The sequence below is a fragment of the Coffea arabica genome, chromosome 6c (assembly GCF_036785885.1).
Source record: "Coffea arabica cultivar ET-39 chromosome 6c, Coffea Arabica ET-39 HiFi, whole genome shotgun sequence".
Taxonomy (NCBI): domain Eukaryota; kingdom Viridiplantae; phylum Streptophyta; class Magnoliopsida; order Gentianales; family Rubiaceae; genus Coffea; species Coffea arabica.
In genome coordinates, this window is record NC_092320.1 from 6,047,323 (window position 1) to 6,061,610 (window position 14,288).

General features: G+C 39.1%; 1 protein-coding gene and 1 pseudogene across 5 annotated transcripts; both read right to left on the reverse strand.

Moving 5' to 3' along the window:
* Positions 1 to 1,373: 1,373 nt before the first annotated feature.
* Positions 1,374 to 6,436, reverse strand: LOC140003780 (transcription factor E2FA-like). Of its 5 annotated transcripts, none has more exons than XM_072052387.1 (14): positions 5,966 to 6,436; positions 4,830 to 5,022; positions 4,563 to 4,616; positions 4,391 to 4,476; positions 4,229 to 4,317; positions 4,040 to 4,094; positions 3,794 to 3,846; positions 3,663 to 3,713; positions 3,518 to 3,566; positions 3,304 to 3,369; positions 3,161 to 3,237; positions 2,828 to 3,053; positions 2,208 to 2,264; positions 1,374 to 2,115 (listed from the first exon to the last, which is right to left on the reverse strand). In XM_072052387.1, the coding sequence occupies exons 1-14, from the start codon at positions 6,167 to 6,169 to the stop codon at positions 2,092 to 2,094; spliced, it is 1,284 nt and encodes a 427-aa protein (XP_071908488.1). In that variant the 5' UTR covers positions 6,170 to 6,436; the 3' UTR covers positions 1,374 to 2,091. The 5 variants fall into 5 exon arrangements, 4 of the variants coding, with proteins under 4 accessions (XP_071908488.1, XP_071908486.1, XP_071908485.1 ...); XM_072052385.1 differs by having other exon boundaries at positions 2,208 to 2,274; XM_072052384.1 differs by having other exon boundaries at positions 2,208 to 2,274; positions 2,822 to 3,053.
* Positions 6,437 to 12,485: 6,049 nt separating this feature from the next.
* LOC140008183 (protein SEEDLING LETHAL 1, chloroplastic-like) lies at positions 12,486 to 14,163 on the reverse strand (annotated as a pseudogene).
* Positions 14,164 to 14,288: the final 125 nt, after the last annotated feature.

A 14,288-nucleotide genomic window follows, 5' to 3' on the forward strand; every position in this document is an offset into this window, starting at 1 on the left:
CCCGCCCCCATTGACATCCTTACTCTTTACTAACGCTACTACCAATATAGTAGAGTAATTTTTAAGGAATATTCTGATTTTATATTTTTGTTGAGTTTTGGAACTTAAATGGCATTTTAAATTTGCTTAGGACCTAAAAATCAGTTTGTGTTTTGATATCATTTTAAAAAGCTTACACCACCAGAATCTAGTAAATAACATTTTTTTTGGGAAATTATACTAGCACCTTTTAAAAAATTTCAAATACTCCTCAAACTTCATCTAATGCAAAAGAAGAGGAGTGCTTAAGGATTTTTGAAAAGTGCTAATATCATTCTCATTTTTTAATCCTCCCACACTTCTTCACACTCTTTCTACTCTCAACTATCAAATATAGAATTCAAACTCTGAACTAAATGTGAAGAAAACTTCTGACGGTGAAAAAGTCTATGAAAGTCCTCCTTAGATTCTAGTAGATAACTTAAGAAATGGACTTTGGGGAAGCTTTAAAGTAGGCCAAATTCTACTAGATAGCTTAAGAAATGGATTTTGTGGATGCTTTAAAGGAGGTTTCTTTTTTCTAATGGAGAAACGATGAGATTTAAGAAGATGGAGAAACGATGAGATTTAAGAAGCGACAAGCGACAAGGAATCAAAATCCAAAATCTTTACGTTTTAAGAAAAAAATAGGGACAGAAAATTAAATTTTCGTTATTACACGAACAACTATGGATAAATGAGTTAATTCTTTGGTATGAAATTGTTTGTCTCTTATTTTAGGCTTGAGCTAGGTCCCTTGGCTGAATTACCGAACGACTCCGAGAATGAGTATTTCTGATGAAGTTGTATAGCATATGCTCAATCTCATATTGTCACTTAGTTTTTAACAAGCTAAAGAAATCTCTGGGTTTACCTGAATTTTTGTGATTCGAATTATGACAAGATATCACATATTGCATTATATTCGGGGACAGTCAATACTTTTGTGCTTAAAAACTCATTTTCAGAATCAGAGAATGAGATCTAAATCATAATGGGAAAAATCAATTACTCCGAGTCAAATTACACACAAAAATATTAAAATTCATATCACATTATAGAACATCTTTCATCACTTCAATAATTAGTTAAGGTGCCGTGAGAATAATTCGAATTTTCAATTATCAGATTGAAAATCCCTTCCCAGCTTCAATTTCACGTCAGCTAAGCAACAAAGTCAATTAAAAAGTACTGAAACAAGGACATATTTTGTATTCTTAACCACGTCGCCCTTCCAAGTAGGTGATGGTGACCAGCCTCTTGCTCTAACTTTTTGAAATTTAGTAGTAATAAAATATTTCATGTATCGATTAAATAAAAACTAAATACGTGACCATTTGGACTTGCAAGTAAAATTCTGTAATCGCAGGAATCTATAGAAGTCGCGATCAAATCTGACAGCAGTTAGTTCGGGAACATAACGTGATCCTCGTCACAAAAGGACGAAAGAAACGCTTCGAGGCCTATCTATATTCAGGGCAAAGTGCATGTTTCATGTTTTGTCAGGTGAAGCAGACATGCAGATCTTACCAGAGGGAGACAGACATAGAATCAATGACAATGAACTTCTATCATGCTTCTCCCAATCCTCCTCTTGCCTTTCTCAGGGAGTTCCCTTTACAACTGCAAAATTCCACGAAAGAATCTGGTGAAGTTCTGTAAAACAAAATAAATAATCTTAGTTTTGAATGTGTGGTCTTGCACATGACTTTCGCTTATACTCTTTCACTTTGAACATCCAGATTTCTGAAGCGAACTTCAGACACTTCTATTGGCCTCCATGCCAGAGGGCTACGCGGATGGCTCAACTGTTCTGCATTAGCTTTACCTCATATTTTAAATTGTTATCCTCTTGTGAGTTCCTTGCTGCAGAGATTCATCATGCAAACCACCTGCATCTCTTTAAGCAACTACTTGATGAAGTCGACTTGAGTTTCAAAATCCAACTCAGTGCACAATTACATCACCTAGGTGTTGCATTTGCCGCGGGATATGTCATGTCAACAACACCAGATGGCGGTGTCTGTGGCCTCTCACTGATGTCACTCATTCCAAATTCATCGTGAAGCATATTTACCCCATTCCATTCAACACCAGCTGTAGTTGAAGTCAGAGAATTGAGCATTTAGACACGAAAACATGATACGTATTAGTATGCAATGCTACAGAATCATTCAAAGAAGTGATACCATCTGACTTCCACATGTCTGTGATGCTAACACCTGCATCTGATAGAAGCCAGTAATCTGCGTCGTTCTAAGAAAGCAAAAGCATCAGTTTTATTGTACACAGGCACAAAAAGCATAATTAGTAGGATAAGAGATAATTCAACGCACTAACTTCAAGGAAAAAAAAAATCTATGTCAATCTGATTAATTCATTTTATTTATAGCAAAAGCAAACCAATGGAATCTATATTGGGATCAGATTACAACTAAAAAATTAGGAGCAGCTAGCAAAGATTAACCATCTAAAAAAATCAGGATGGAAGAGGAACAGGAACAGGAAAAGAAGAGAGGCCGCCCGCGGGCAACGGCGTTATTCAGAACTACTGAATCATGCTTGCAATCAGGTACAGTGCAAACTCTGATGTAATATGAGAAGTGCCAAGCCCTTAGGCCAGAAAGAAGTTGGCTATTTTAAAGAGAGGGAAAGAAGAGAATGCAAAGTTGAGTTCCTGGAATTACAAACAGTTGCTCACTTTAGTTATTTGAACCTATTAATAACAAACTTACTGAGGTACATAAACATTAGGTTTCCAATAAACCTAGTGTTTGAAACGATTAAGAGTTAACTGACTCACACCAACCTCTGAGGGAACAATTTTCATCATTCCTCCAGCATAGTCATGTGAAGCATCAAGATCAGCAGCCATTCTTGTATCCTGCTCTGCCAGTTCGCCTACGACCAGCCCAGTCTTTTCATAAACAGCTGTCTCTGCTGCTGGATTGTCATTTGAACCTGAACTGGAAGCAAGTGCATACCTCATTGATGGTTCACCACCATTTACATCCTCAAATTTTTCCTCGAATTGGCTGCAATGACAGATGTTGCAAAATTAAAAGGTTAACTGAAACCGAGAAAAAAATTCCATCTTGAATTATCAAACGATTAAGAATTTGCGATAGTTTAGAACAATTACCTGACAAGGTAGACATCAATGGGCCCCATTGTGCTTCTGAGGATTATTCTGTATCTCCTTTGTGGATAATCAACAGCCTGCATTCACACAATTTAGTTACTTGAAGTGTAAATATGTACATGAAGTTCTCTTCCAAGTTTTACCTCATCAGGATCTGGGACTTCTAGAGTGGTACCGTGTGGGGCTTTAATTGCTATAAGAGTTTCATTCTGCCATACAAAGAAATGCAGGATTACTTCCATGAATAAACTTAAACATACAAATATGCAGCATAATAGTAGGAACTTCTTTCCATATTATTTGTCTTACCAGCACATTGAAGGGGCATTGCCTCATAACCAAACAATAAAAAAGTACCTGAAAGCAAGGTAAAGTCTTGATATCCTCTTCGGTCACAAAAAGCCATCTATAGCAGTCAAAATGTTGGACACAGGTATTAGTTGGTATAGAAGTTTTACAAACTGCATTCGAGAATGTAATCAAGTGCAGGAGGACAAATTACTTTTCATTGATTTCATCTTCACTCAAATCCCTCAATCTTTCTCGCATCTCTCTGTAACAATCCTAAGTGTCAGCACGAAATTACAACCTTCAGGAGCACAGTTTGCTTAAAAAGATAACAAACTACACAACCTGATGCGATCATCTAATCTTCGTTCTTCCATGGAAAGATTCTCAACTTCTGCCTGCAGACAAGGATTATGAAATGCAATCTAATTAAAGATCAACATATGAGGAAATTTGTTTATGAAGATATCAAGGATAAAGACTGATACTCAATTTGCAAGAGGTCATTGAAGGCATATGAGGGGACATCATCTCTAAACTTGTTAAAATAATAATATGCAAAATCTGTCGAAGTTTAGTTGTTCATAGCACCTGTAAGATAGAAGCATCGTTTTCCACTTCATCTGGTCTTGATGCATCAAGGCCCCTATGTAGCCAATTTAGAAATTTCCATGTAAGTTGTGAAATCTTCATTTACTTGATAAACTTTAATTTGATGAAGGAGAGATGAACAAAAAATGCCAAAATGTCCCATGTCATAGTAAAGACGAGAAACCTTACTTCCAATGGATTCTGTTTTTCAATTTCTTTTCAATTAGACCAATTCCTTCAAGAACATTTGTAATGTCATATATCCGTCTTTTTTGCACCTGAAACATCATAAAACTGAGTTCGAATTAGACTACACACGTAAGACATATAATGAACACAGAGATTATTCACCTCCAACGTCTCTGCTGCCTTGTTCAGATCCAGAATTCCATCCTCTGCATGCTTTATCAAGTTGATGAATTTTTTTGTCAGAAGACCTGAAAGGCAAATCAGAAAATAACTTGTCTCATGCTAGTAGCTTTTCCAGTTTTTGTGAGTCACTTTGACGCAAAGAGAAACATACCCAAAGAGCTGTCGTAGCGGCAGCTGCCTGCTGGAGTGAGAGGAGCAGGAGAACCTGCATCAACACAAATTCAACGTGTCATATGCTTTCTTCAATGGCATAAGTTGGTACAGAACTATCCATCGTGCTTATTAACTGTTTTGAGTTGAATCAAACATTGCCACAAGGAAAGAACTTTGTCATAAACCATTCCAAAGCAATTGGTCATGATAATCAAGCTCTTTCCCGAGTCAGATCAAAAAGCAGTTCCTCAAAACCATATCATACCTGCATTGGACAAAGGAGTTGAAGGTCCAGACATATCCCCTTTTGTGACCTTTGATCTGCCGTATGCCTTTCCTCCCTTGGCAGATACAGGAGTGCAAACTGGGCTGCTGACTGTACGAGTATTCCCAGGACTAGCAGCCCAGTCTGTAGATGAAACTTCATGATTATCTGTTCTGGACTTCCGTTTTATTGGCTGAGGAGAGATTAGCAATTGCATAAGATGGACAAGGCAAGCTTCAATCAAGGTTTAAATAAAAATACAAAAGAATTAATGACGAAAGGTCAATGTGAAACCTTAACTAATGAAATACTTGTGATCAAGGTACCTAAAACCATTAAAGTGGTTAGTAACAGTATATCCTTACACAACGTCCAGTATTTATGGGAAGAGATGTTGCTAACAAAATTCACTCCGCAATTTCTCACATTTACGAATTGAGGATTGCGGATGCAAGCAATGTTATGGTCCTTTTCAAGTTTTTTGCAGCCAGACTTGTTTCTAATATCCAGTAACCATTGATTAGTTACATGTCAAATCCTATCCGGTAGCACATTGGTATCATTTCCCATCGCAAGGAAGCTCAAATGCGGCAATATCGTTGGATTAGTATTTCTTGCTAGAGGGGATGGGAGGAAAATGATTGCGATGAGCGGTTGTACAGCATTAAGACCAGAAAGGCTACTCGATGACAACAATTAGGAAGCTGCCTATTCTCTTATCCGATACAAAAAGGTTAGAAACTTCGAGCTGTACTTTAGGAAGTTCTTATCTAATCCGTTACAAGTACAGCTCGATTCTTCTGATGGAATGAGGATTTTCCAGTCTTGAATTCTTCCACATCTCATTTCTAATCCACAACCTAGATCGTAAAACAGAAAGGGGCTGCTTGAATTACACAGGTCTTCACACTCAAACTCAAAATGCTCAACTTACAAATCGAATCGTACCGAGTGTTCTAGAGAAAAACACAGCAATTCATACGTGTTATTATAATCCTATATAAAAGCGGATCATTTTCTTTCTTTGGCTGTGAGGGGCGGCGGGGACAGAGCGAAAATGAGGCTTCAGGTTGGATAAAAACCCAAAAACGGTTTTATTAACCAAATCCACAACATAGGCTTAGAACGGAACTCACAGGAGATTTGACAACGATAGCTTCGGCGTCCTGAATCCGGACAGTTTCAGTGCCGGCGCCAGCTGGGGTGGAGAACCGGTGGTAATCCTCGGGAGGAACGAAAGGCGGCTTCATAGATGAGAAAGGTAAGTGTCGCTTGATCGGCTGCGGAATCTGGCGGCCCCCGGCAGCAGCCCCTCTTGACGGAGCTTGAGGCGTAGACATTACCGTTAAATTATTATAATTGCAATTTACTTAATGTTTTCGGTCCAATTAACTGACAGTAAGAACCCAAGCCGTTCCCCGGTGGGTGTTACTGATCGGAAGCGCGTCTGGGTAATTGGAGTGGGAAGGTGGCGGGTGGTTTTAGTGCGTGTAGTGTGTGAGAACGAGGAGGAAAGAGGTGTAGTGGGGGGAGGTGTGTATTATGTGATGTTTTTACTAGTAGTAGTATGAGAGGAGAATGAAAACGAGGGAAGGGAGGGAATTTTGGTTCGGATAGATGTGGAGGGAACGTAGACAAAAATGAAAAGGCATTCGACACGAATGTCGTGGAATATTTTTTGGCGTTTTGGTCCTTCTACTTTTAATGATAATGTGATTTGCACCTCGAAACTTTATACACTTCTTTCTTTCTTTTTTGGCTCCTTTTAAGGGAAAATACAGTGTTTTAACCCTAAAACACTAAGCATGGAACTACAAGGATGCTTAATTTAGTTTGATGTGCATATTTTATGTGTAACTTTTCTTGTTTTACGCTTGTTTATCATAACAATATATAACATATCTTAAAATTTTAGTGGTGTTGGCCAATCTTTAGAATAAGGTTTTTATAGTATCCATTTTTTTTCTTGATTTACAATAGTATGTGTGAATTTTCTATAGTAGCATAAGTTTATTATAGCTGGAAGAGCTAAAAAAATGCATACGCACTTATATATGATGAATACCTTTACTAGTTAATTAATATTCGTATCTTAAAAATATTAAATATGATTTTTGGAGGAAATGATTTGTGATCTAGAAAGTATAATCAATTGATTAATACAAATAGTTTTCTTTACACTAAATCATTTAATTAGTGCCAAATATAAGAGAGACAGCTCAAATTTGTAAATACATAAGTAAATCAAAAGGTATAGTAAATTTTTATTTTTATAAATGGAGAATAAACTATGCAATGGATTTTCTAAAATCGTGATTTTCAACTTTATGTTGGTTCAATAACTCCCTTCTCAGTTCCACAAAATTATTAGTCCTTTGTTGTTAGAATTGAAGTGATGTCATTCTATTGATACATGGACAACTAATATCTTGCATTTGATGTTATTCAAGAACCATAACCTTTTTGAAAAATGTTATTTGTATTCTAATTTTTATTATTTGCACTCTAACCATTTACTTTATCATGTGACCTAATAAATGAAAATTGAATAACTAAAAAAATAGTATGGTTATGATTAACAAAAGAAATTAAACTTATATATACTGACAGTGCATGCACTGTTACTATTAGATATACAACAACTAATCTAAATTTGGATTTAAAATTCAAATTATGTATATATGTCATGCATCCAATTGTAATAATATATACATTGTTAGTATACATAAAATTAACTCTTAAAAAAATGGAAATGCAAATAATATTTTTCTAACATTTTTTATGTTTTTTTTTTTTTGTGAAGGGCTTATGCAGTTTAATTTGTAGTAGTACTTTTGCATCTAATAAAATGAGGGGAGTGACAATGTATGAATAACCCAAAAAAGGCCAAAACACCGCAGGGAAGTTTTCTGATTTGACTAAAAGATGGCGGACTAGCGTTGCAAAATGAGCAAATATCCTGGGGTGCACGCTTTCCCCTCTGCCTTAAATAGCAGCCGACTATCTTGCACACTCACAGCTCATGGCCGTGGTGCAAGCGGTCCCTCGCTTCCTCCAAGCTGAATGCGAATACACTACTGCCACTACCAGCAGTAGCATATATCCATCTTATCAAACCCTAAAGGTCACGTGACAGCATGGCACCCAAGGCGGGTCACTACCGCCTCTCAAATTAAGCTACGTCGCGAGATCAGACCCCCTACATTGTTTTTTTTTCTTCCTTTTTTAAATGAATCCTGATTTCATTCCGTTTAACTCATTCCTATCCCGCATTTCTAATCTCTCATTCAGGCTTCTCTTTCGATATCATCCAACTTATTTCTCCCCTGCCCCTGACATTGCTCGTTACTACTTACTGGTTACTGCTGCTGTTTACGAAGGAATAGGAAAAATTGAAAAATTAGAATGGCCATTAGCCTTTATTCCGCCACTCCCCCTAGCCTGTGGGGGCCTATAAGCATGATGTATCTATTACTAGTCTATAGCCCCGTTTGGAAGGTGAGTTTTTTAAGTGTTTGTATAAAATTTTACTGTAAATTACTGTAAAGGTTGTAAAAAAATTTTTTTGATATGAAAAAATATTTTTTTCTTTTTCTTTTCTTTCTTTCTTTTTCTTTTTTCTTTTTTTTTTCTTTCTTTTTTCTTGTCCTTCCTCCCTTCCCGCTTCTTATCCCTTCCCCTTTCCCCTCCCCTGTTCGGCTGTTTCCTCTCCTCCCTCTCCCTCCCCCGCCACCCCTCTTCTCCCTCTCCCCTTCCCCTTCCTTTCCTCGCCACCCCTATCCTCCCATCTCCCTCGCCACCCCTCTTCCTCCCCCTCCCCTATCCTCTTCTCCCTCCCTCTCCCCCGCCACCCCAATTCTCCCTTCCCTGCCACTCCTATCCTCCCCTCTCTCCATCCCTCTTCCCTCGCCCGCCTTTGCAAAAGAAGACCGAAAAGAATGGGGAAGGGGTTTGGGTCTCAAATCCAATGACAAAATCGTTTCCCCGCGTCACGTGGCATTTGAACTTGCTCCTTCCAATGAACCCAACAGGGTTCGTTTCCAAGTTATCGGAAAGAATCCCGTTTGGGTGCACAGCGGCGAACACGGTAAAGTCAGCACCTTTAGGACTCGTGAGTGCGGTGAAATAGAAATTGGGGACAAGTTTGCGTTTCTGCCAAGACTCCCGGTCGATGTGGTGGTTGGCTACGGAGGATCTGGTGAGTTGGGTGGGAGAGGAAAAAGAAGAAAAGTTGAAAGGAAATTTTTTGTGTATTAGAAAAGTTGAAGGGAAAATTTTTTTAAGTGTGTAGGTTAAAAATTTTGATAAGTTTTTTGGATTTTTGTAGTAAAAATTGTTAAAAAACTAGTAACATATGAACTTAAAAAAAACTTGGGGTTCTAAACAGGCCCATAATTTATTGGCATATTAAATCAAGATTCAAAATTAAAAATTTTCATATTATTATTTAGTATAGCCGGGGGTGTTTGGATACGAAATTTATCCCAAATAATATTTCGCTTGCATCATAAACACATTTTCCAACCCACCTTTTTATATTCCCAATCACCTTTTTATCTCACATACATCACATCACAAAAAGTGCTACAGTAATTATTTCAAATAAGACCCTATCCAAACAATAGTACTGGTGTTTTAGTAAAGTTATGGTTTTAGTAATTCTATTGGAGTTAAGTTATGGTAGTTTTATCATTTAAAAATTAGCATTTTATTAGGAAATTTCTTATGATTATAAGACTTGTTTATCAAGTCATCTAATCTATAAATAGGGAGTTATAAATTGTATGTCTAATTTGTGATGATTGGGCCATAAAATTGACTCGAAAGAATTGTCAAATTGATTGTGGTTGTGACGACATAGATCGGAGAAAAATCTTGTTAGTTGAATTGTGATTATCAATATTACAAAGTGAATTGTCAAATAAGTTGACATATCTAGAAGCGTGGATATATTTTTGCAAGTGAAAAATAAGTTGAGTAACGAGATAAATTTGTCAGGTGCGTGAAATATTGCAATAGCAAAAATCAAGAGATATTATTGATCATGATGACGGTGAACCAGATCCAAGAGAGAGATTGATTTAAGGGAAAAAATGTTGACACATTAAATCAAGACTCAAAATTAAAATTTTCCATATTATTATTAAGTAGTGTTCTAGTCAAGTTAGGGTTTTAGTAATTCTATTGAAGTCAAGTTATGGTAGTTTTATTATTTATGAATTAGTATTTGATTAAGAAATTTCTTATGGTTGTAAGACTTATTTATCAGGTCATCTAATCTATAAATAGAGAGTCATATTATTGTGTTTAGTTCAAAAAAGTGAAGGATTGATAATCTTGTTCTTATGATGTGATTAAAAGATATATTGTTAGTATTATTCATTTTCTCCCACACATATTTTTATGTGTGTGAATTGCCTCCCCTCATAGTCATTTTGTCAAATATATCTCCTATATATTTTTTTGGGTTCTACATAACCAAATCCATTAGAGCCTTCATCTTTGTACTTTTGATGATTATCAAAATTTGGCTTAATTTCACGCTCTTACAATTGAGTCGTGCTTAGAGCATTAGACTTCACAATTTGGCAATTTTGGGAAGGGAATGAGGAAAGCATGCGAGAGCAAGAAGAAAGCAAACTCATTTTCTCGACATGCTCTTTACAGAGCTAGGGACTGGGGAACTCTTCTTTTTTTTTTGGGATAAGATTAGACATAAAGAGATTACAAGTATTCTAAACCACGACTAATTCTTATACCCAACACAAGGTCCGGAGAGGCTCACACTTTATTTTTTTTTTTTTTCAGACACACACTTAAAAATGAGATTAAAAAGCTTAGGTGTTTACTACGCGGTAGTGAAGGAATTCATTGAATTGTTGGATCAGGCTACAAATATTTTCCACACGGAATCAAGAAATTCAGAAATAAAGTCTTCACAGCTATAATCGAACAAGAACAAGTGCTTGGTTTTTATTTTGAGGGGCTCACATTCAATCTTGATGAATGGAATCTTGATGCATTCCATCCATCAACATTCCGTCCATCCTTGTTTTCTTTTCTCTCTTTTCTTCCACCTGCATTTACCATCTCTTTCACCTCAGGATATGTAATTGTAATTTTTTTGGGGAGGCGCACATCTAGTGGATTTGCTACAACGTAATTTTAGTGCAACTGTAACTCAACAATCGTTAAAGCTTTCGCGCATGAAGCAGAAGGCGCGGGCATATGCATATTCCAGTGTAAGAAACTCGAAACTCATAGTGTCATGTCCTGCAGTCGTAGCAGTTGTAATACTGACGCGGGGCTGGAGCGGTTGTTCTGACAACCGCTCCGGAAGGTGTAACACCATTTATACATGGTGTAACATCATCTGTACAAGGTGTAACAATAGAACAATAGCGAGTAATACTAGAACAACATTTTTGTGGGTCCCACACGGCGTGAAAATTGAGTTACAAGACGTGATCTGAGCCGCACAAAATTTTGAGGCCTCATCCAGGCCGTGAATTGCCTGGGATCTCCTCAGGTCCCTCGTCCTTGTAATACACGTTCAATAGCAAACGCTGGGATCTCCTCAGGTGTAGAAAAAATCATGCGACGCAACACAAAGAAACAGATATTCAACCACAACCCCCAAAATAAATGGCAACAAGCTATTAGTGGAATTTTATGTGGCCTACATAACTACGTATAATATTTAAGATTAGTACTAAGCTATTATCTCACTAATTAAAGGGACAAATAACTACTTAACTATAAATTTATACGGGTATTTATAGAATGAAAGTAAGGATGTATAGGGATATATGCAGACGCTTTTGTTGACAACAATAATTTTAAGTTTAGTTTGTTTGAGAGCAGGCAGTCGATGACAGATTGAGTCTACATGATGATGAAAAGGAGTCTAAACTCTATAAATGCACAACTTTTAATTCATCGTCTTTGATCCACAGAGGGATCTAACTCTATAAATAACTCTTCTCTAACCAGTCTTACGTACCCGATTGGAGCTCCTCTCTCTTAAGTTCCAATTGGTATTCCCTCCAATCATAATCATCCTAAGAGCTCCCCTCTAATCACTCCTTAAGTACCCGATTGGTAGTCCCTCTGACCATAAGGTACTACCCTAAATTATCTGTCTCCACGACCTACAAATCTAAACTAAACGTCATATTAAGCGCGAAGCGTCCCCTTCTTGGAATACAAGGGTGGAACAAAATTGAAATTTCAAGCATTCAAAAGCGATACAAGCATGACATAATCGCAGCAAATAAGCACCCAAAACACAAAAATCCTCCAAGACTCTTTTATGTGCTTTGCAAGAATAACTGATTAAGCAGCAGAATCTGAAGGAAGCACAATCAACTGCTTCACTCTGCCAACATCCCCAATCATATTTACCTTCCCAACAAATACAATATTCGAAATCCTCCCAGATGTTGTCCAAAAGATGACACCCGGGCAGTCTAATAAAGGTGGCAAAAGATGCAAGATACGACTAGGAAGATGTAAAAGCTAAAACTAATTTGCATAGCAACTTCGAAGTACTCCTAACAAATAGAACTGTAAGCGTGATTATACTGCCAGAATCCAGAATTCCATTTTTAGCTGCAATCTCAAGAATAAATCTAAACATCGATCAAATTCAACAAAAAAATGGAATTTCGTATTTACTTTTCCTTATTTTGTTGTAAGCAGATACAAGTGCAGTGCAGTAGAGAATGTATACAGGACTATGATTTTTCCTATGTTACATCAATATCAAGATTGACCATTTTGCACCACAATGGAGAAGTTGCCAAAGGAACCGAAGAATCACAACAGACTTCCAACCTATCCATAAATCGGGCCTCCGAAGACTTCAACATCACAGGCAATGACAGACACACCCCCCTCTCCACACACATCTTGTGCCTTGGTTTTATCCTATTCTCTAAGTTAAACGAAAAATAGTGTGAGAAATCAACCAACTCCCTCAACTCCCTTCCCATTTCAACCACGAAGTAATTGAATTTGGGCTCTAAATTCTCCTATATACTGTAACAAAACAGGGACGGAAACCTCCGAAATAGCGACATGGCCTCCCTTTTGGGTATCCCAAGTTTCAAAAAATAGTCGAGACGAGAGATGAACTTGGATTCGACGCAGCAGGAGAGAAGAGGAGCGCACCTGCTGACATCGTCAATGCCAATGGTACCTCGGAGGAAGTAAAGGGTCGGGCGAAGGCGGCGGTTGACGCTGCAAGTGAAGAGGCGGGGGCGGCGGTTGATGACGTGGCGAAGATCCTTGCCGCTGACGTGGGCCTCCCAGAGGAGAAAAGTAACGGCGGGTCTCAAGACGGTTCTGAGAGGGGTGGCCAGAAGGTCGGGGCACATGAAAAAAGCGCGGCGAAGATCAGGGGTGGTGAGGCCGAGGGAGTGGAGGAATTTGACGAGGGACTTGATCTGGGAGAGAGGAGTAAAAAGGATAGGTGAGTGGGCAGCGAGGCAGTAGAGAGAGTCGAGGCCGAGGGAGTCTAAGTAGAGGAGTTTCTCCTGGAGGAGCTGGAATTTGAGAGGAGGGGCAATGTTGTTATTTTCCTGGGAACTGGATGATGGGGGGCGGTGGAAGGGATGGAAATGGAGATGGAATTGGAATCGGGTTGCGGAGGAGGAGGGGCCAAATGGGCGTGCTTGGGGCAGGAAAGCGAAGGAAATTTTGGGGTGATGAAAGGGGGAGTGGTGGAGGAGGAGGTGGAATGGTGGTGGAGGGTATCTGGCATTGTAGCTACTGAACCGCTAGCGACATGGTTGAACTTTGGCGGTGAAGTGGAGCTCTGAAGGATTGGCCGGAGAATTCTGGATACGGAGCTGAGCTCTCAAAGGTTTTTTTGGAAGATTGTGGAGGGAAGAAGTGCTAGTGGTGGCATCGATATCACATGTGCGGAGGCCCCGGCCTGGGCCTACAGATGTGGCAGCCCAGAGCTGGCCCGAGCTGGGCTCAGGCCCCTAGCCCATGAGGGCACCCCTGGGCCGGACGCTTTAGGGTTCCGCAGGGGTGGAGGGCTGTCCCGAGAAGATCGGGGATGATCCCCCTGAACGCGGGATGGGGACTATCCTGGGCATGTCCCGCGACGTACGGAGGACGGACTCCCCTGGAGGTATAAATGGTAGCACACATCAACTGTACAAGGTACGCTCACTATTGGCAGATTACTCCCGACTGTTACTTCCTGTGAACACTACTCACCGGAGAGCTAACTTGACCGTCGGAGTGCCCTCGGGGACCACCTCAGGGCCCCCCTCAGATTACCCTCTTGACTGTTTTGTAGGCTTGGAACCAGCTCTACCATCAGCACTCCGAGCTCATCTGGTCAGCTCGGTCAGGGGAAGCTCCGTGCTTCTTCAGTTGGCGCCGTCTGTGGGAACGAAAGGTAAGTGTGACTTGTGCTGATGGCGAGAACTCGTTCGAAGCGGA